The sequence below is a fragment of the Orbicella faveolata genome, unplaced genomic scaffold, assembly GCF_042242905.1.
Source record: "Orbicella faveolata isolate gen_17 unplaced genomic scaffold, um_ofav_v1 contig_14, whole genome shotgun sequence".
NCBI classification, from domain to species: domain Eukaryota; kingdom Metazoa; phylum Cnidaria; class Anthozoa; order Scleractinia; family Merulinidae; genus Orbicella; species Orbicella faveolata.
The window spans coordinates 17544606-17566091 of record NW_028301541.1 but is presented as its reverse complement, the minus strand read 5'-3'; the positions used below and the strand labels follow the sequence as shown (position 1 = coordinate 17566091).

Genomic DNA, 21486 nt, shown 5'->3' with positions numbered 1-21486 from the left:
GTATGAATTTTTGAATTGTGATTCAAGACGTGACATTCTCCAAGTTGAGTGCCTCATAGCCACTTTGATTCTGTTAGGAATTATATTAAATACATTTGACTCTTTGGATGAGAAATGATCCTCTCAATTAAGAAAAATACTTTACTGCGTTTTGCTAGTCTGCGTTTTTGTAGACTGCGCTCTATTAATCTGTGTTTTGCAAGTCCACGTTTGACAAGTCCAGTCCAGTCCAGTCCAGTCATGTCGCTCCTCCAGTGTCCTCTTCTAAACAGTTCCGCTTTCAATTGTATATTCGGTCGTGACTGATTTCGTAGAGCTATTTGAGGCTAAGGCAATCTGTAATTTACAGAAATAAGTTTATTGTGTGGAATATGGAAGATCTGTCGCCAATCTCTGATGCGGAGCAAGCCGCTTTCTGTGTAGAATTGGCGAAGCGGCTTAACATGTTTCGAAGACAAGATCATTTATGCGACGTAACTTTGATGACGAAAGATGACAAAGAATTCAAAGCTCATAGAAATGTGCTTTCTGCAGCAAGCCCGTTCTTCTGCAAGCTTCTTCAGAGCGACATGAAAGAGAATCGTGAAGGGATTGTTCGGTTTGAAGAGATTTCGGGTGCTGTAATGGAAGATGTTTTGGAGTTCATCTACACAGGAACTGTCGAGGTAACTCAAGAGGATTGTTGCGAAGATCTTATCGCTGCGGCGAACTATCTTCTCATTCCGAGCTTGAAAACAGTCTCCGGGAGATTTCTGGAACGACAAATGTCTGAATCAAACTGCATTTCAACATTTTATTTCGCTGAGAAATACCAGTGTGACGAACTCATAAGTAAGAGCAGGAACTTCGTCCACGCAAATTTTGCTTCTGTAGCAGAAATGGATGAATTCTTGAACTTGGAAGCTAAAGAAGTCGAGAGGTGGATTTCAAGTGACGAAATTTTTATTGCAGTTGAAGAACATGTGTTAAAAATCGTATTGAAGTGGATCGAACAAAACAAAAGCGAGCGAAAAGCAACGTTTGAACAATTGTTTCGTCACATGCGACTGGCTTCCCTATCGCGTGACTTTTTAATCGATGTCGTGACAAATGAACTCGTACAAGAAAACTCTAGTTGTTTATGGCTGGTCTTAGATGCTATAAGGCTGATGGCTTTTCCAGTGGAAGGAAATCTTTCGCAGTCGCCGAGAAAAGGGCTTGATACCCGCGCCATTGTTGCTTGTGGTGGGAAATACACTTTCTGTTATCTCCCAGAGAAAGACGAGTGGAAGCGTTTAGAAGACGGGTTGTCAGAGAGAAACTATGGAACTGAGATGATCAGTTACCGTGATCAGTTGTACGCCTTTCCAACTTATTGTAAGGCAGAGAGGTATGATCCCGTTGTTAATGGCTGGTGTAGTTTTAACTTGTCCACCACGTGGTCTACCAATGTGGCTGTCGTTAGAGGCGAAATCTATTCTATAGAGATCAACACATCCACGAAAAAATCCACTATCAAAAGATACGACGTTGAGCTGTGTTCATGGGAGACGGTTTTGTCATCTCATGAGGGCTGCAGGGAAGACTCTTGCGTTGCTGCGGCAGACAATCATCTGTATGTTTGTGGTGGGAGGATAAACGAAGACTACGTTACGAAAGCTGAGAGATTCGACACTGTGGAAAACAAATGGGAGGAAATCGCAAACTTGCAACAAAAGAGAGTCGGTTCTTTTGGTGTGGCAACTGAAGGGAAGATTTTTTTGGCTGGTGGGAGGCAGCCTGGAGGAGGGTACGGAAAGTGGTTGCAAACAAGTGAAATGTTCAATATTTCTACCAACGAATGGCAGTTTATTGGAAGTTTGAATGTTCCACGTGCATATGGCAGTATGGTGTGTCTGAAGGGAACACTCTATGTGCTGGGTGGAATAGGTGACCCATGGCGAAATGAATTGAGTGTTGAATGCTATGACCCTACAGAGGACAAGTGGATGAAAAAGACAACCATACCAGTCAAAATGATCTCCAAAGACAATAATGATTCCTTCATTGGCTGTGTTCTGAAACTCTCCAAAGGAGTACTAGACAAACTTGATGTTGTGAAGGATAGTAAAAGATAAAATTAAGATAACAGTTCTGCGGATGTTCTGCCAGACGATTGACCGTTTCAAAATCAGTTGTGATCTGGAACGCAGATGTGCACATTGTCAGAGAGAGTGAAGTCTGACAATAGATCAGTTGTAGGTGTTTCCAGTGGAACAAGTGTTAAACATTTTACTGGAAAGTTTGATTTCAATTCTCTCATTTCCCGCGGTTAACGTTCAGTAGAATTATGAACATATTAACGTAGTTTTCAGTATGTTTTAGATGTTGTTCAACGTTGGGATTAAAACTAAAACTAGAATTGTCTGGTGTTGACTTAATAGGTTGGTAAATTTCAATGCAAACGTTCAAAAAGACAATTTTAAAAGTATTTTACGCAGGTTCTGACAAAACATAAATAGCTTCTCATTCGAAGCACCCATCATAGCTATGAAAGACCGAGATTTTGTATATCTTTTAGTATTATTATATTGTACCTAAGTTTCTAGATCAGCTTGAAATTTTTATTAGTCTATGGACTTCATTTTATTGATTTGATACTGAATTTATTTTTAATTTGATTATGGTCAGTTGTATATTTAAACACCATAGGGTAATTTTTAAAATTATTTTGTTTATTATTTCACATTTTATTAGTTAATTATAGGTCCACATCAGCCTCACTGGCCGCCTTTCTTTGTAACCTGCATTACTAAATAAAATGATGATGATGATGATGAATTACCGAGAGATCGATGATATTTAGCGTCCTTTAATTCAGCTTAAAGTAAGAAGACAGGTGCAACTCTGTTTTCAAAGCAAGAGTGCTTGCTCAAGATTATCATTTGTCATACCCAGAGCCTTCGCTTTTACGGTCAGCGTCACGGTACGAGCGAGGGCTCTGGAAACGAGATTGGCGGTAATTGAGTTTATAAAATTTTACAAGAGAAATTAATATGGTGCAGGAGTTAAATTATCACTGGTCATCTCCAGGCACCGTTTGTTCGAAAGCCGATTAGCGCTAACCCAGGATTAAATCGTCCTAGTCTACGGAATAAAATTATCTTTCGATTAAATTCTGTTCCTCGAAGCTCGATTAGCACTATCCAAGGATTAAACTAAGGTTTCAATTTAACACATCTGGCGAGGTGGATTATCTCGCTATTCGGATGAAAAAGCAGACAAACAAATCAAAATGGCGGACTTACAGTTTGTTGACTTTGCTTTAATGCCGGGTCCGGTAAGGAGAGAAATCAATTCGGGCTACCTGGCGACTTTTTCAAAATAGCTGTTACTATTCTCTAACGGACGAGCCATCCCGCGTCCGGTTTTCCCGCGGTTTTTCACAACACGGAAGGACCGCTGTTCGACGATCCACAAAATGTCTTACACAACGAGGGCGAAGCAAGAAATCATGAGAAATTTCAACATTTCCGCTCTCAGAGGTAGAAATCGTCGCTTAGTAGCCGCTGTAGTGTAAAGGGAAAGATCAGTGCTGGAATGAAAGGCTTTTTTGGCTTGATAAAGGCAAATATTATGGACAAAATGTTGTTAAAGTTTTGTTTACTGTCGACCTTGCTTGTTCTTCAGAGAGTGTTTAAGCTTATCTCATTCGGCAGAATTTAGATAATCAATCTCCGCTTTTACTCCTTTTCTTAGCTTATGGCTTTCCTCTTTTCTAGAATTTTCCCCTAGTCAAACTTGTTTTATTAGCCCATCCGAATAGAGGCTATTCTAAATTTCTAAATTACAAAGAAGTAAGGCTGAAAATTAGACCGGTAAGCGTTTTTTAAGAGGTCACTGATTTTCTGCCTGATGCATGATTCGGTGAGCTTCGCCTAGCGTTTATCTTGCACAGATTTTTTATGACGACTCTAATTTTGATTTAAGCGTTTTTATTGGTTCCTATAGAAAGCAAATGTAGTTGAGATATAAAAATTGGGCTTTCTTTTTATTTTTATTCAACAACAAGTTCGTATCAATAGCCCTTTTCATGGTTAATTTTTCTCATTGCATTACAATGTAATCCAACGTGCATGCGAGGCAATTTCGGGCTAGAACTACAAAATAGCCCGAAATTGCCTCACATTTTATTGTAATGCAAATGAGCAAAGTTAACCGTGAAAAGGTCTATTCTGTCGGAGCCGTCATAATTATCCCTTCCATCCCCTAGTGCTACACCATTTCCCCCCACCACAGACCGGTTTTACCGGCTTAATCCGATTTTAATCGAAGGATAGCTAATCGAAGAGTGAATCTGTTTTTAAGAACTCCATTTTATCCCTCGATTAGTTATCCCGAGAATAAGAAATTTAATCGTGGAATTACCGCTAACCTCGGGTTATTTTAATCGGCTTTCGAACAACCGGGGCCAGAGCTCTTAGAAGCAAAAACGTTGTCAGTACCTGAATATACTTAAGCTTGAGTGTTCCTCAAGTTAACAGGCGGCAAAAAAGATGCATTTGTGTGTAAAATGTGTGAAATGTGGATGAAAACCCTCCGAACGAAGAACGAAACGCGATAAAATTTTCATCACAAGTAATATTTAAATTTTTGAACTTGTGAGCGCGCATAGAATGGTTGTTTCAGGGCGAATATCTGATTGGTCTCTTTTCTATACAGTAATTGGGCGCAGAATATCTAAATTTTCCTGTCTGTAGGGAGATCCCGCCATAGAACAGAAACTTTAATCAAGGATTTGCGCACATAAAATGAATATAAAAACTTATTAAGGTTTACCTCTGTCTAATAACATGTCTCCACAAAAACTACAATGAAAATGTAAATAACCATGGGAGGCATTGGAATAATTTTACATGTAACAATGATCGCTTTTAGATTTAAACACACCTAGGGGTACTAAGAAAGGAATTTGAATCCCGAAAAGATATGAAGATTACTCCCATCTGCCTGTCTTTTAGGATCTCCCCCCCTCCCCCCCGTATGGGGAGGGAGTGCAAGACTCTCCTCGAAGAGTGCCTCTCTCCATCCAGGTGTATAAATGGGTCCTGGAGAATTTAATGCTGGAGATAACACTGAGGTGGACAGAATCTCATACAAGGGGGATAGAAATACTCCTAGTCGCTTCATGCTACAGAAACTGGGATAAGCTCCGGCCTGATGGGCCACTTGGCTCATATGCAGCTGTTAGCTTTTACCTTTTGTTCACTCTTCCCGGGAGAGATCAACACTGCGGCCGAAGCGCAAACTAGCCTGTGTGAATGGAAGAGGAAGGGTGAGAAAGTTAATCCCCGTATTGACCTTATCCCTTTAAGTTATTTTCCTGTCTCTCCGTTCCCGTGTGTTCTTGGTTCTTAGTTTTAGTAAATTGCGCAAATGAAGAGCTAAAATTATGCCCAAAGTGCACTGTCAATGATTGTTTTGTTAATTTTTCTATAGCGAACAGTGAAATGATTTTATTGGTTTAAATGTAAGGCGGTTGAAAAATTACTTCATGTTATAAGATTCCGATAAAGGAAAACCCAGAGCAAGAAACCAATTAGGAGTGATCCGTTATATGTTATAAGCCGTATATGGTTCCTGGATAGCAAATTTAATTTCTGCTTCGCTAATCGACAAGCTGATGAACAAGCCTGACAAAAATGTAACAAGAGTAGGAATACTAATTGTATTCAGTTAAAAGCAATAAAAGCTCGGTTCTCCTTATGGAGGAAACACGTGCGCGATAAGCCGTGTTTTTTTTGTCTCAACCGGGAGTCTGAAAACCAAGTGCTTAGCCGCTGGAAATCGAAAATTTAAACTGAACGTACAGAACACAAGCAATGGGGAATACGTTACCAACAAGGTAATTTTGGTTTACTTAACAAGCACTGTACAGGCTGCAAGATTATGAACCAAAAGAGACGAGATGACATGAACGGATCTAATGTTACTTAGAGAATTTTAGTATTCCTAAGTAATGAAGTATATGTTTCTTTTTCTGTTACGAATTATGTTAAATACATTTTATTCTTTGGATGAGAAATAATCGTTTCAATAAAGACAAATATTTTACTGCGTTTTACTAGTCTGTGTTTTTGTAAACTGCGCTCTATTAGTCTGTGTTGTGCAAGTCCACGTTTGACAAGTCCAGTCCAGTCCAGTCTATCAATTTTTCCTCACACGATGACGTCATCTCGCTTCCGGTACAGTGCTCTCTTCCAAACAGTTTCGCTGTCGATTGTATGTTCTGTCGTGACTGTCTTTCCCTCATTTAGTAACGCAGAGAGGTGTGATCCTGCTTTTAATGGCTGGTCTAGTTTGGACTTGTCCACCGCATGGTTTGCTAAGGTGGCTGTTGTTAGAGGCGAAATCTACGCGATAGAGGTTAATACATCAACGAAAAAATCCACAATCAAAAGATACGACGTTGAGCGCTGTTCATGGGAGACGGTTTTGTCATCTCATGAGGGCTGCAGGGAAGATTCTTGTGTTGTTGCGGCTGGCAATCATTTGTATGTGTGTGGCGGGAGGCTAGAGGATGACTTCGTCACGAAAGCTGAGAGATTTGACACTGTAGAAAACAAATGGGAGGAAATTGCAAACATGCAACAAAAGAGAGGCGGTTCTTTTGGTGCGGCAACTGAAGGAAAGATCTTTTGTGCTGGAGGGAAGCAGGCTGGAAAAGGGTTGGGAAAGTGGTTGAAAATATGTGAGATGTACAATACTTTAACAAACGAATGGCAGTTAATTGGAAGTTTGAATGTTTGTCGTGCGTATGGCAGTATGGTGTGTCTGAAGGAAACACTCTATGTGTTGGGTGGCTCATCGGACGTATGGCAAAGTCATTTGTTTGTTGAATGGTATGACCCGTCAGAGGACATGTGGATCGTGGAGACAACCATACCAGTGAAAATTATCTCCAAAGGCAATGAAGATTCATTCACCGGCTGTGTTCTAAAACTCTCCAAAGGAGTACTAGACAGACTTAATGTTATTAAGGAATAGTTCTGCAGGTGTTTAGTACTGTTGTGGCTCAAATGACCCTTACCTTCAGACTACTTTGACCGCGAAAATAGTAGTGCAAGCTCTTGACTTTGAAGAAAACGGGAAGACGCAAGGGAAATGCAAAAAAAAACAAGAGTGGACTTTTGAAGAGGAAATGAGATCCACTGCTTTTAATGTTTGACCGTTTTGCGAAGGACGAAGGTTTCGTCTATTGGCCTACACGTTTTCTTAGTTGTTGTCCATCATTCTCGATGGACTATTGACCGTTTCAGGATTAGTTGTGATCTTGAACCCAGGTCTGCACAGTTTCCGACAGAGTGAGATCTGGGTACAAAAATAGATTTGTTGTAAGTGTCTCCAGTGGAACAATTGTGACACATTTTACTGCAAATTTTCATTTCAATTTTCTCATTTCCTGCGACTACCGTTCATTAGAATTATGAACATATATACACAGTTTTCAGTATGTTTCAGATTTAGCTCAGACTCGCTTGACAAAAATCTTACGACAGCTATATGGCAACTTGGAATTAAAACAAAAACTAGAATTGTTTGGTTTGTACTTACCGAGAGATCGATGATATTTAGTGTCCTTCAGCTCAAAGTTGGAAGACAGGTACAACTCTATTTTCAAAGCGCGAGAGAGCCTTCACTTTTACGGTCAGCGTCACGGGACGAGCGAGGGCTCTGGGAACGAGATTGGCGGTAATTGAGTTCATAAATTTCACATGAGAACTAAATATTACTTGTCATGCCCAGTGCTCCAAGAGGAGCAAACGTCAATAAGCTTGAGTGTTTCTCAAACTGATGGGCGGCAAAGAAGATGTATTTCTGTGTAAAATGTTTGAAAAGTGGATGAAAATCGTCCGAACGAAGAACTATGAAGCATGACAAAAAGTTTCATCAAAAGCAATATTTGCAACTTTTATTTCCAAACTTCTCGAACGCGCATAGAATGATTGTGTGAATGCGATTATTTCATTGGTCTCTGCTCTAATAAATTTTTAAATAGGCGAGGACAAGAGAAGACGATGATTGTCTCCTGGTGCGGGAGATTTGAATTTTCTTCTCTGCAATTTCATCGAACAAAGAGTTTGACGAATTATAGGATTGAGGATTCATTGATTTATTCATTTATTAATGAGCTGGCGAACATGAAAGGAACACGAGAGGTCGCTAAGGTTTATTTCTGTCTAATAACACGGTCTCGACCAAAAAAGTCACAATGAAAATGTAAATTTTCTGGGCAGATAAATAAGAAAACGTGTAAATGTACTCTCAAATAAAATTGACGGACCTCATCGTTAAAAATTTGGACTGCTCTATCCCGCTGCCAGAATCTCGTTTTGTGGGTACCGCATAAATTCCTTTTCACCCCAGCGAGGTAGCAATGCTTTGTGACAAGTCCTTCCTGGCGTAGTTTATTTCAGTTTATTCCCTGAAATTAAAAGGTATCAAAATAATTTCCCAGTGATCATTTTAGATTTCAACATGCCTAACAGTACTAAGCTATCAATTGAACTCCGAGAAAGTATGACGATTACTCCCGTCCAGCTGCCATTTGGGATCCCCCCCCCCCCCCCCCCCCATAGAGAGATTCGACACCGTGGAAAACAAATTAGTGTGTGTCAGGGGAAGATGAAGGGTGAGAGACTCAATGCACTGAATTGACCTTATCCCTCTAAGTTATTTTCAGTCAAAGTTTCCAGTCGTTCCGCGGATGTGGCATGTGGCAAGTCGCCTGGGCTTCTACGTGAATAAAATTCACGTCACCATATTGGCTTCTTTCCGACTCTTCTGGGATTTTTCGTGACTGATCTAAAAATAATTTAGGAAGCAATACTTTAGAAATAAGGCCTACATGGGCGGGGATATTAAGTTTTTCCCTTTGTCCTGTCTTGACTCTGTACATCTGCTCACTCTGAGGAGAGTGTATGGCTGTACAGTACACAGGTTACAAACAAACAGATACCCTGTTCAAGAAACTAAATAGTGAAACTATAGAACCTGATTTAGGCGAAACACCCAAATAACTCTACCTGTTTAACAGAACGCCTCCGCTTTGGCCAAAATAAGAGAGTACCCTCCCCCAACCCTCTTCCCAAGGTGAAAGCTCCCCTCGTGACTTCATCCTCAAGTCTCCTTTTTTGCCCCGTCAAACATGCACGCAAAGTGCATTGTTAATCACCTTTTTTTTTGTTAAATTATCTGTAGGGAACAGTGAAACGACAAGTGGTAAAAAGCAAACTGTTTGAAGAATTTCTTCATGTTTTAAGATTGCTATGGATAAGGGAAAAACCAGAGCAACAAGCCAACTAGGAGTGATCCGTTTCGTACGAGAGATAATCAAGTTAAGAGAGCGAATCTCCATATAGGCCTTATACCCAAGGCAATCCCTCTTAGGTTATTTTTATACATGATACCAAGCTCTTCCGAGGATGTTCGAGGATGTTACTCGCGTGATACGTGGACATGACAACCGAAGCGCCTTTCTCGAAACTACTTGAGATCACGAGAAATTGCAGGAAATGTGGTGAAAAGTCATTTATATATTTTTATTTTCACACGACGTTTCATAGCAGAGATGTTTTCTGCTCAAGAGAACGTGAACTCCGACGACCAATTTTGAAAATTTCTTTTTCGAATTTTGAAGTATTCTGTTTGGGATATTCTTGACAGTGATAGACAAACTGAATGCAATCTAAATTCTCGCGAGATTTGTAGGTTGAATATAATGTTGTTTTCTAATCGACTTTGTCTTTGGCGTTGTTGCAGTTGTTACTTAAATTACCTTTTGCTGCTTCGGCAGCGAGCGTCTGTCTGCACTTTCGACAATAATAATAATAATAATAATAATAATAATAATAATAATAATAGTAATAATAATAATAATAATAATAATCAAATATTTCCTCAGGATAACCCTTCAGTATAAAGTACTGTTATCAACGGGGTCCTGCTAAGAATTAAAAACTAATAAACAAGAATTATTAAGTTACATAAAATAAGATGCATATTAAAAACGTTAAAAATACAATAGAAATTACAAGTAATAATCGTCCAAGGCTTTCCTAAATAAAATTCTAGAATTAATGTTTATTAAACTTAAAGGCAATAAATTAAAAATCGAGGCACCTGAAAAATAAAAGCTACGGCGCGCAAAATCCAGTCTGACTTTTGGTAGTTTTGCAGTTTTCCTATTGTTTCTAGTGTTTAAAGCGTTATGATGTAATCGGTGAAAATAGTCTTTAAATGGAAAGCATGCAGTTCCATTAAGGCAGTCAAATACAAAGCAGCACGCTCTTTTTTGTAAAAAGTAATCAACAGTTACAAATCGAAAATCATTTTGGGGAACTGCATTTTGGGGAAATGATTTCGAGGCTTCGGGTCTCAATGGAGCGGATCATGCGTTTGCGGGACTCTGACCATCCAAGACCAGTATAGCCGCAATACGTAAATATTGGCATATTCATCGATCGGTAAATTCGGTGGGCAGTAAAAGTATCAATAATGGAACGGATGTGCCGTAAGAGGTTCACTGTTCCTGCTGCCTTCTTGTAAATTTTTTGAAAATGAATTGCAAAATTAAGTGTCGGGTCCAGATGCACGCCGAGGTACTTATAATATGTAGTGGTGTTGATGGGAAAACCGTTGACTTAGAGCTCGACTCGACAGCCTTGAAACAGATTCAGATTTTCCTTTCTTCAGATTAAAAATAAGTTCATTATCACGAAACCAGTTAGGGAGATTATCTAAGTCCTGGGAAAGACTGCTTTGTATCGCATCGATATCACTTGAGGATGTAAAAATCACCGTCTCGTCAGCGTAAGTGATAATCTTACAATGACGAAGGGGACTATGCACATCATTAAAGAAGATGAGAAAAAGGAGGGGCCCAAGAATATTTCCTTGAGGAACTCCAGTGTTAATTGGATTTGGTTCAGAAAGCACACCATGAAATTGAACGATCTGCTTGCGATGGAACAAAAAATCGGTAAACCATTGAAGTTCCATATTATATACGCCATAACGGGACAATTTACTCAATAAAACGGAATGACTGATGGTATCGAATGCCTTTGATAAGTCAATAAAAACTGCTCCTGTCGCCTTTCCACTGTCGGCCTCCTTTCTGATGAGATCAGAGAAGTAAGTAACAGCTAGTTCCGTTGAGCGGTTCGGACGGAAACCAAATTGGTACTCAAAAAGTAGACTATGACGCTCTATGTGAGCCATCAGCTGCTTGTAGACTATCCTATCCAAGATCTTTGACAAAGTAGGGAGAATTGAGATAGGCCTGTAATTGTCAATCTCAGCCAGAGACCCTGATTTGTATAGGGGGATCACCTTTGCCACTTTCCACTCACTAGGCACAACTCCAGTTTTAAGAGATAAATTGATGATAAATGTCAAAGGCGTAGTTAAAACATAGGCAGCGTCTTTGAGCGGTCCCGGGGGAAAATTATCCAGTCCAGACGCTTTTTTCCGCTTAAGATTTTTTAGCTCTTTAAGAATGTCTGATTCTTTCACAGCTTTAAAAGTAAACTGACTTTCCGTGAATTGCTTGGGAAGATTTTCTTCAGCAGGTTTGCTCCAGACAAAGTCACGGCGTAAGATTGATTTCCTTTTCAGACATCTGGCAATGGAACTGAAATATTTGCAGAAGCTATTTGCAATGAAGCTTTTGTTAGTTGACTTCGATCCATTTATCACGAACGCCGAACCTTGATCAGAAGGTGACTTGGTAGGATAGAGTTTCTTGATGGCTGCCCAAACTTTACCAGGAGAGTCAGCACAATCTTTAAGGAGACCGCGATGATATATGCTTTTACATTTTTTAACAAGGCCAGAGACTCTGTTGCGTTGCCGTTTATAAGAAGACCAATCGTTTTCTTGATTAGTACGGCGGGCTTTCCTGAGCAAACCATCCCTGAGATTCATTTCTTGTTTGATATCCGGAGTCAGCCAAGGACATAGTCGGCCTTTGACCTTCTTTAAGATTAGAGGAGAGTGCTTGTCGATACACCGTTGCAGTATGTCACGAAAAGAGGCCCATGTCTCACTTACGCTGACAGATGAATAAACTTCTTCAAAATTCGCAGAATTTAGCTCTTCGCAAAATAGCTTGGGGTCATAGTTAGCAAAATTTCGGCAAGTAATGATTCGCGGATTGAACTTAACATTGTTTAGGTTGCGAGCACATCCAATGAGTTCATGATCACTCAGGCCAGCTGTCATTACTTTCACCGAAGAGATGTTATACACGTTATTCCAAAATGGCCGCCATTTAAGTATTCTTTTGTTTACTTGCAAATTAGCCCTTTTTACCTCGTTCTTAAACTCGAAATTTCAAAAGAATATTTTCCCTTAAACGAGGCAACAAGGGCTCATTTTCAAGTAAACAGAAGAACACTAAAATGGCGGCCATTTTGGAATAAGGTGTATGCGGTACGTTGCTGCAAATAACATCAATTCTCGTGGGGCTGGTAATGAGTTGTTTCAGACCAAAATAGGTGAGAATGGATTTCATTTCTTTGTGATCCGAGGACACCAAAAAATTACAGTTAATGTCGCCTGAGAGAATACATTCCTTGTTTTCAGCTGATATTGTCGAAAGCATTGATTCAAATTTGCAATTAAAATTTGCGCAGAGATGTTTAGAAGAATCCGGAGGGCGGTAAATAATTCCAACTAGAAGACTTTCGGTTTTAGGAAATAAAATTTCAATCCAGATGCATTCAATATCCTCTTGCTCGAGATCCATTCGTCTTTGAAAGGGAATAGATGAAGAAATGTAACCACCAACACCTCCACCTTGACCAAAAGCCCTTGACTTTGCAATAAACGTGTAATATGGAAAGCCATAACTTTCTTATGTGGTTTTTTTTATCGTTGTTTGGTGTGGTTTCTTCATTACGTGGTGTGGTTTTATCGTGATGTACTGAGGTTTTTGTAAGTTATGTCTTGTGCTCTTGTCATGATGTAATGTGGTTAGGCTGTTATGTTGTCTGGTATCTTCGCTATGTGGTTTGATCATTTATTAAATCCATTTTGAAATCACTGGTTATCCTTGCAATCTGATTGGCTCTCAGTGGTGCGATTTATTTACGAATCGCACTATTTTTTGCTCTAAATCGCATCTTTTTCTCAGCCAATGAGAATGGGACAGTAAAACAAAACAACCAATCAGATTTCAAGATTAATTTAAAGTAATCAATAAAATTTCAGGAAAATGAAAGACAAAAGGCCATTGTGTGGAGAATTTAGCAACTACTAGTCTATTGCCAAAACTTTGTTGTTATTGTAGTTTTTTTTCCAAAAAAATTAACGAATTTAATTAATTACAGTTTCTAAATGACGATTGTAAGCTCCTTCAGGATGAAGGCCTACTTTAATGGAAGTTTCCAACTTTCGGTGTCCATTTTGACGAATATTTTGGCGATTTTTCTTCAACATCTGCTCAAGATCCGTATGATACCGAGTCCAGTAAAACATAAACAAACGACAACCACACAACAACAAATTCAGAGCCATCTCAAGAAGGTAGATGTTTCCAGGTTTCCGGTAGTTTCAAACGAAGCAACAAAAGAGCTCAACTCTGTCGCTGTGAATAAACATAGTCAAAATACATCACACTGCACAAAATAGTGAATGAACGAACGTCTTACGAAGCCCGTGCCAGTCCCGCCATCTTGGAAATATCTCGAAACAAATGGCGCCGCAAGAACGTGACAAGGTCCTGAGTATTGAGTCCTACGCCGAGGTCACAAAAAGAAATGCAGATGATAACGAGCTGGACTCCCTTAAAATCATGCCATTGAACGGTATTTGAAAGGAAAAAAAACGTACTATCCACTGGGCATCGTGCACTCGCGGGAGTTTCACAACCCAAAAGAAATCGATCGCAGAATTACACAGGATATGCATTTTCAAATTCCTTCTCCAAAGACAATGAAAAGTCTCAGCCTCAACCACAGAAGAAAGGAAGGCCTTCCATAATTGATTCAGGCGACGAGAATTGAACTTTATCCCTGAAGTACACTATTTTCGTTCTGACTTCAGAACTGCTTGTTTCTTTGTCATGCTCGAATGAGTTTTCGTCACATGACATCGTTTTGCATACTAAATGAGACGTAAAGGCGTTTCCGGTTCCGCTTTTTTTTTACTAAACCGGCTACTGGAACAATACAGTAAAAATCTAAATTTAAGGCCATAAAATTGTGCGATTTCAAAATGGATTTAATAAAGTGGCAATTGAACTTCGGGTCGTGCAATTTTGGTCTGAAATCATACTTGTGATTTCAGACCAAATTGCACTCCACTCAGTTCAATTACCATTATTACGTGATGTGGTTTCGTCTTTATGTCTTCTTGACCTCACTTCCGATACCAAGCTCTAGTATCCAGGCTTCTTGCTATCACGAACTGGTTAAACCAGTTTTTAGATGGGTCCCAGTTCCTTCTCTTCCCCAGTGTTAAAGACAACAAAATGGGGGAAAAAGCAACGACATTTTGTCAACTATACTTGATAAGATGCACCTTGGGCATCTTATTGAGAACTTTCAGCGTGAAAAGGTAACTGTGAATCAAATACGTAAGTTATCTTCTGAGGAAATGGAACTTTAAGGTGTGAACGATCGCAACGCAGTGATGAATTTAAGGTCAGAGTATTTAAACTACGGTAGCAATCCACCGCCAAGGAAACCAGGAACACAAGCGTGTGGCGCTCCTGAGTACGTATAATTTCTAAGTCAGATTTAGAGGGGTACCTGGAGGATGGCTTTAATATTGAGGACATTGCGTCGTTACGTTTTGTTTCAGAAAGTACTGTTTATCATAGAATGGGTCGTTACGGCCTTAGTCAGTTGCAATTCACAGAAATAACAGAAGGTGAGCTTGATGAAGTTGTAGAGGAAATAACTAGGGAATATCCTTCTTATGGAGAGGGACTGCTAAAGCAAATACTGGCAGATCGGGGAATAAAGGTTCAGAGGATGAGGCTCTGTGACAGCATTCATAGGGTCGATCGTGAAGGAGCCGAAAACAGGAAGAAAGGCCGTCCACGTCGAAGGACCTATAACGTTCAGGGTCCATTTCTGCAGAAGACAGCTTACAGATTTGATCCACAGTTACCTTTTCACGCTGGAAGTTCTCAATGAGATGCCCAAGGTGCATCTTATCAAGTATAGTTGACAAAATGTCAATAATGAAGAAACCACATCAAATAATGATAAACAGCCACATAAGAAAGTTATGGCTTTCCATAGTGTAACCTTCAATTTGAACCTTGGCTTCGCTTTCGGTGGATAAATGTACTTGTTTCGCTGACCGAAAAGATGTGTATGTTCCTAAAGCCATCCAGGACCGTCTATTTGTTCGGTTGCGTTGAGTGTGGGCGTTAATTTTGTGTTTGAGACAGTTTGCCTTACCGTGCCTCTCTGTACCCCACTTGTGCGGGTCACGTGATTTTTGCGACCATGTGCTCTTAGCAGTTTGGTGTGCGTTGTTTTATGTGTAGGCGGAAAGTTTGCTTTTACCTTCGCCTTTTAATTTCTCGATGTTGACATCTCGATTAGGCCTGAAGATGCCCCAAAATATGTAAGTGGTCACTCATTTGTATTGTTTTTTTGTAATTCAATATTTGTTCGAGTCGCAAGCTTTACATTTGTAACTTTCAGCTGTACCGAACCGACGGAAGGACGAGTAGCAGAATAAACATCTTCAGTGTGCAATTTGTTTGTGGATTTCTTCAACATCGAACGTACAGATATTTGGTGGAAACTCTGGATTGAAGTCCTCGATTGTTGTCACGCAAAAGGTCGCTGATTGAAGTTCGTATTCTTGTGTGCTGCATCGGATTACATTTTGCGTGTTTGGAGTTTGAAAACCGAGACTGTCATCGACGTTTGTGGTCTGGCTGTTTGTCGTGCTTGGTTTGAGTTCTGCTAGCGAAATGTACCGTGGAATTGGCGAACGAATGTCAGTGCTCGGCCTCGAAGGAGCAATGTAACTTTGGATTTACATGCTGTCAATTTGGAGAAAATGGCGCTCTTGAGAAAACAACGTGTCGGCTACGCGTCAAATCTGACCAGGAAGCGGGATGAGTTAAAATCTTTGTTGGACAGTGGAGCGAGTGTTGATCGCGTCCAGAAAAGGTTGGAACAGGTGAGAACAGCTCTTAAGGATTTATTTGACTTAAATGTTAAATTAATTCAGTGGTTGGAAAAGGCTGGTATGCCAGAAGAGGTTCCCAGTGCCCAATTGTACTATGTGGAAGCTGAAAACAATTGTAGTGAAGTGTTGAAATTAGCAGACCACCGGGTGAGTGTTTCATGTGCGTTAAGTTTCTCAAATGGTCGGTTAGAAGACGAACTTAACCCAGACGATAGTATCAGTCAGACAACTAGGAGTACAAAGAAGGCCTCTTCAACAACCGCGTCCAATGCGCCGTTGAAGGCCGCGGCTAGAAAGGCGGCGTTGATGGCGCGTGCACAGGTCCTGAAAGATGGTTTGGAGCTCAAACAAAAACAGTTACAATTGCAATATGACCAAGAGCAGTTGAACTTAAGAGGTAAGATTTCAGAAGTTGAAGCTGAGGACAGAGTTTATCAGATGTTTGAGGAGAGAGATGGATTGAGTGATCGCATCCGTGCTGTAAGAAGTTCAGTTGAGAACTCGCCTTTAAATCCAAACGCAGCAGAGTGGCCAACGTGTATGTCAGGCAATTTGAAGAACGCAGTGTCTGGTGCACAAACTCGAGGAGCCAGTGTTGAAGTAAAGAAGAAGATGACTGGTGAGCAAGTTAAATATGCTAATGTTGAAGGGAATGGTCAGGAACCCCTGCACAAGGCAAAGAACAGCATGTCGGTCCAAATTCCAGAGTCTGTGATGAGCCACGCCTCCTTCAGATGATTAACATTATGCAGTTGCCGAAGGCTGAGCTTATGACTTTCAATGGGGACCCATTAGAGTTCGGGATGTTCATGCGTAGTTTCGATAATAGCATTGGAAGTGCTGCTATAGATGATAGCGCAAAGTTGAACAGGCTTTTTCAGTATTGTAAAGGAGAAGCCCTCAAAGTCATCAAGTGCTGTACCGTCATGAGTCCTTCAGCGGGATATGCGAAAGCAAGAGCGCTGCTGAAAGAGAGGTTTGGAGATGACTAAAAGATCTCTGAAATGTGGGTTAAGAAAGTCACCGAGGGACCTATTGTAAGACATGGTGAAGGGCACTGCCTTCAGGAAGTGGGGGATGATCTTAGAAGTTGTAAGGAGACTTTAGAACCCATGAGCAAACTTGAAGAAATTGACACTGGCAGGAGTATGGTCACGATTGTTGAAAGACTGCCACAGTCGCTTCAGAGTCGATGGAGGAAATTAGTTGTTAAGACCTTGGAAGCAACAGGCAGATACCCCTCAATTGTCAAGTTGACACATTTTGTCTCGGAAGCTGCTCGGGAGGCCACTGATCCTGTGTTCGGAGTCTCGAAAAGCAAGTCTAAGGATTCCAGTGGAAGAAGCCCTCGAAGGCCAGGAAGAACCATAGGATCTAGTTTTGGAGTGCAAGGCCATGAGGACCAGCAAAGCCCGGAAAGTCAGGGAAACATCAATGATCCCAAGTTAAGAACGCTAAGACTACACGGCATGTTTGTCAGCTGTGTAAGGGGGATCATGTCTTAAATGTTTGTTCCCCGTTTAAAGCTATGTCGCCTGGGGAAAGACTAAGTTTTGTTTGTGGTAAGAAACTCTGCTTCTGTTGTTTTGATGGTAGACACGTTGTGAAGCAGTGCAGAGCGGGCGTTATATGTGGTGTAGAGGGATGTACTATGAAGGACTCTAAATTGTTGCACCAATCCTTTGGACGATCTGGAAAGGAGTACCCTGGCGAACAGCAGGCCAAGCCCAACCCTGGAACTAGTAGTCAACAAATTGAAAGCCACACCCATGCATGCAGCTCACCAAAACAAGAGGAGATCAAGTTGTGTACGCCCTGCCCAATCTACCTACCTTGGAAAGTTGTATAGCCGCAGCTAGCGACGCCATTAAGTGGCCTCATTTCAGAGATCTTCGCCTCCCTCGAGTTGACAAGTCGGGCGTTTCTATTTTGATAGGCCAAGACGTTCCTGAAGCTCTTTGGCCACTATAGCTGCGAAAGGGGCAAGAAGGACAACCTTATGCCACCAAGACTCGTTTTGGGTGGTCCCTTAATGGTCCCTTGGAATCTGAACGCCTGATTGACGAGTCCGCCCTTTCCAATCTTGCTCGTGCCGATGAGAGTCTGGATGAGCAGGTGGAGCAGTTTTGGAAGATTGAAACAAGTGAAGCCTTGGCAAACAGTTTTCCACAGTTTTCAGTCGAAGATAAGAGAGCTGTTGATATATGGGAACAGTCGGTAGAGGTAGTTGAGGGACATTATCAGATGGATATCCCCTTCAAGTCCAAGCTCCCTAATTTGCCTGATAATCGAAGTGTTGCTGAAAAGAGGCTTCAGTCGTTGGCGCGTCGGTTCCGGAAAGACCCCGAGTTACACGCCAAGTACAAGGGCGGAATTCGAGAACTTCTTGACAAGGGTTATGCAGAGAAAGGGCTTGACGAGGAAATAGGTCCGACGCCTGGACAGAATTGGTACCTTCCCCACCACAATGTTATTAATGAAAACAAACCCGAGAAGTTGCGAATTGTATTTGACTGTGTAGTGACCTTTAGTGGCACGTCGCTGAACAAAGACGTTTTGCAAGGTCCTGACTTTACAAACAATCTCGTAGGGGTCTTACTACGTTTCAGGGAAGAACAAGTGGCTGTAATGGGAGACATCGAAGGAATGTTTCATCAGGTTCGGGTGTCTCCCAAGCACCGTGATGCCTTGCGTTTTCTGTGGTGGAAGAATGGTGAGATTGGTGGTGAGGTAGAAGTCTACAGGATGTGTGTGCGTCTGTTTGGAGGAGTGTGGAGTCCGAGTTGCGCTAGTTTTGCTCTGAGGCGTGTGGCAGATGATCACAGAATGGATTTCCCTGAAGAGACAATCCAAGCTGTGCTGAAGAATTTTTATGCCGATGATTGCCTGAAGTCTGTTGGTACTACTGAGGAGACCATCAACATCGTACATAGCTTATGCAAGTTGCTTGCGCTTGTGGGCTTTCGACTGACAAAGTGGATCAGTAATGAAGAGAACTGGAGGCTATTCCTGTAGAAGAGGGAGCGACGGGAGTCAAGAACCTCGATCTTGACTGCAGTTCTCTGCCTGTTGAGAGGGCCTTAGGGATTCACTGGAACACTGACACTGATCAATTTGGCATTCAGATCAAGAGTAAGCAGAGAGAGTTCACCCGGAGAGGGCTTCTGAGTATAGTTAGTTCTGTTTACGACCCTTTGGGACTGGTGTGCCCGTTTGTTCTTCGTGCTAAGGTGATTTTCCAAGACGAGTGTAAGTCCGGCAAGGAATGGGACGATCCACTGAACCCAGAGAATCAGGTGCGGTGGAGTAAGTGGTTAGAGGAGCTCCCACTACTGAATCAGTTCAAGGTTTAGCGTTGTTTGGTGCCTGCCAGTTTCGGAGGGCCGTTAAAATGTGAACAACATCATTTCTGTGATGCTTCTATGTCAGCCTACGGTTCTGTTTCATATCTCCGCGCAGTGAACGCAGAGGGAAAAATCCACTGCTCCCTGTCGTTGGGGAAGTCCAGATTGGCCCCGATTAGGCAGATGACCATACCAAGGCTTGAACTGTCTGCTGCCGTGATTGCCGTGAGAATGGATCGAATGCTGTCCCGTGAACTCTCTTTGGAGATTCAAGACTCCGTATTCTGGACTGACAGTATGATTGTTCTTCAATATATCTACAGTTGCAATAAGAGGTTCCAAACTTTGTGGCGAACCGGTTGGCTGTCATTCATGATGGGTCAATGCCGAGACAGTGGAGGAAGGTTGGCACAAAGGGAAATCCCCCTGATGATGTCTCCAGAGGTTTGAACGGGTTTGATATGATTTCCAGTGATCGTTGGAAGCCAGGTCTAGAATTCCTTTGGCAAGATGAGACTGCCTGGCCCACCAATTCAGCTGTGCCGGAAGTTGTTTGTGTTGCCTTTCAAATGTGCAGTATGATGCTGGGTATAGGGGGAGACACGGCATGCCCAGAGCGGATAAAGAACTAGAATCAGGAGACCTCATGATCCGTTTTATAGAGAGTTACTCTTGCTGCCATCGTCTGAAAAGGAATGTGGCTTGGTTACTTCGCTGCAGGGATTGGCTGAGAGCGAAGACGAGAAGTAAGGAAAGGCCACCTTCAGTAATCGCTGATCCTCTGGACCCACTAGAGTTGCAAGCTGCAGAAACAGCTATCGTTAAGTCTGTTCAGCACAAGCACTTCACAGGAGAAGTGGGGGTTCTTAAATCAAAAAAGCCTGTTGTGAAGAAGAGCCCGATCTATATTCTGGAACCGTTTCTGGATGAAGAAGGGATACTCCGAGTAGGAGGCCGTCTGAAAAATGCACCCCTGCACGAGAAAGCTCAGCATCCCATTATTTTGCCAAAGAGTCATCACGTATCAAGGCTTGTTGCGAGACGAGCTCATGAGTTTCAGAGCGGGCATTCTGGTAAGGAGTACGTACTCTCCCTCATCGGGCAGAAGTTTTGAATCGTATGGGCTAGACCACTGGTGAAGCGGGTCCTAAGGGAGTGCGTAATGTGTAAGAGGCTCAAAGGAAAGCTAGGAGTTCAGCAGATGGCAGATCTACCTGCCGACAGAGCAACGCCAGACAACCCCCCATTTTCCTATGTTGGTGTAGACTGTTTTGGCCCTTTTGTGGTGAAGAGGGGCCGGAGTCAACTGAAACGTTACGGCTGCTTATTCACCTGCCTAACTATGCGAGCTATACACAAAAAGAAAAGCTTGACAGTCTTGAAGCTGATTCATTTATGCAGACCGGGGATAAAATGCAGATTGAGGGTAAAATACAGACTGAGGGTAAAATGCAGACTGCAGCCTAAAGACGTTTTAGTCGTATGTCGTGTTATTTCCATCATAGATTGCTAACCGTAAACAGGGTTATTCAGGCTAAATCGTAGTGAAATTCTGCACTCCGGTTAGCCTGAATAGCACTCTGGTTAGATTAAATATCATTCACGTTAGCCTGAATAACGCACCGGTTAGCCTGTTTACGGTTAGCTGTCAGTGATTGAAACGGTAACACGAGTCAGTTAAAAAGTATGTAGCCTGCATCTGCATTTTACCCTCTGTCTGCATTTTACCCCCGGTCTGTAGTCTCCAGTCCACATTCTGTGTTTTACGCTGACCGATTTAACACTGAATTAGAATCAGTGCTTCATATTCCACTAGATTAGGCAATATTAATTATTTACTGCAGGACTGTGATTTGACACCAAAACATGTCTCCCTGATGAATTATAAGACATCACAAATACTTTATATTATGAATATATTTCAAATGAAAAAAGGGCTCTAGAAACTTATAAGTCTTAGACC

At 41.5% G+C, this 21486-nt stretch overlaps 2 protein-coding genes across 2 annotated transcripts; both read left to right on the top strand.

Moving 5' to 3' along the window:
- Positions 1-257: 257 nt before the first annotated feature.
- Positions 258-8316, top strand: LOC149114312 (kelch-like protein 11). Its single transcript, XM_089286789.1, has 2 exons — positions 258-1369; positions 6288-8316. Exons 1-2 carry the CDS (start codon positions 372-374, stop codon positions 7003-7005), a joined length of 1716 nt encoding a protein of 571 aa, XP_089142915.1. The 5' UTR covers positions 258-371; the 3' UTR covers positions 7006-8316.
- Positions 8317-17183: 8867 nt separating this feature from the next.
- Positions 17184-20637, top strand: LOC149114311 (uncharacterized). Its single transcript, XM_089286051.1, has 5 exons — positions 17184-17663; positions 18151-19104; positions 19305-19485; positions 19609-19967; positions 20101-20637. Exons 1-5 carry the CDS (start codon positions 17184-17186, stop codon positions 20635-20637), a joined length of 2511 nt encoding a protein of 836 aa, XP_089142177.1.
- The last annotated feature ends 849 nt before the right edge of the window (positions 20638-21486 follow it).

What these genes read in the sequence shown, in the direction of transcription:
- LOC149114312 (XM_089286789.1), top strand. Translation starts at nt 372, where the DNA reads ATGGAAGATCTGTCGCCAATCTCTGATGCGGAGCAAGCCGCTTTCTGT. An exon ending in ACTTATTGTAAGGCAGAGAG is followed by an intron (nt 1,370 to 6,287) that starts GTATGATCCCGT and finishes TAACGCAGAGAG; the next exon opens with GTGTGATCCTGCTTTTAATG.
- LOC149114311 (XM_089286051.1), top strand. Translation starts at nt 17,184, where the DNA reads ATGTGGGTTAAGAAAGTCACCGAGGGACCTATTGTAAGACATGGTGAA. An exon ending in CTGAGGAGACCATCAACATC is followed by an intron (nt 19,105 to 19,304) that starts GTACATAGCTTA and finishes TTTGGCATTCAG; the next exon opens with ATCAAGAGTAAGCAGAGAGA. An exon ending in CCCTGATGATGTCTCCAGAG is followed by an intron (nt 19,968 to 20,100) that starts GTTTGAACGGGT and finishes TCAAATGTGCAG; the next exon opens with TATGATGCTGGGTATAGGGG.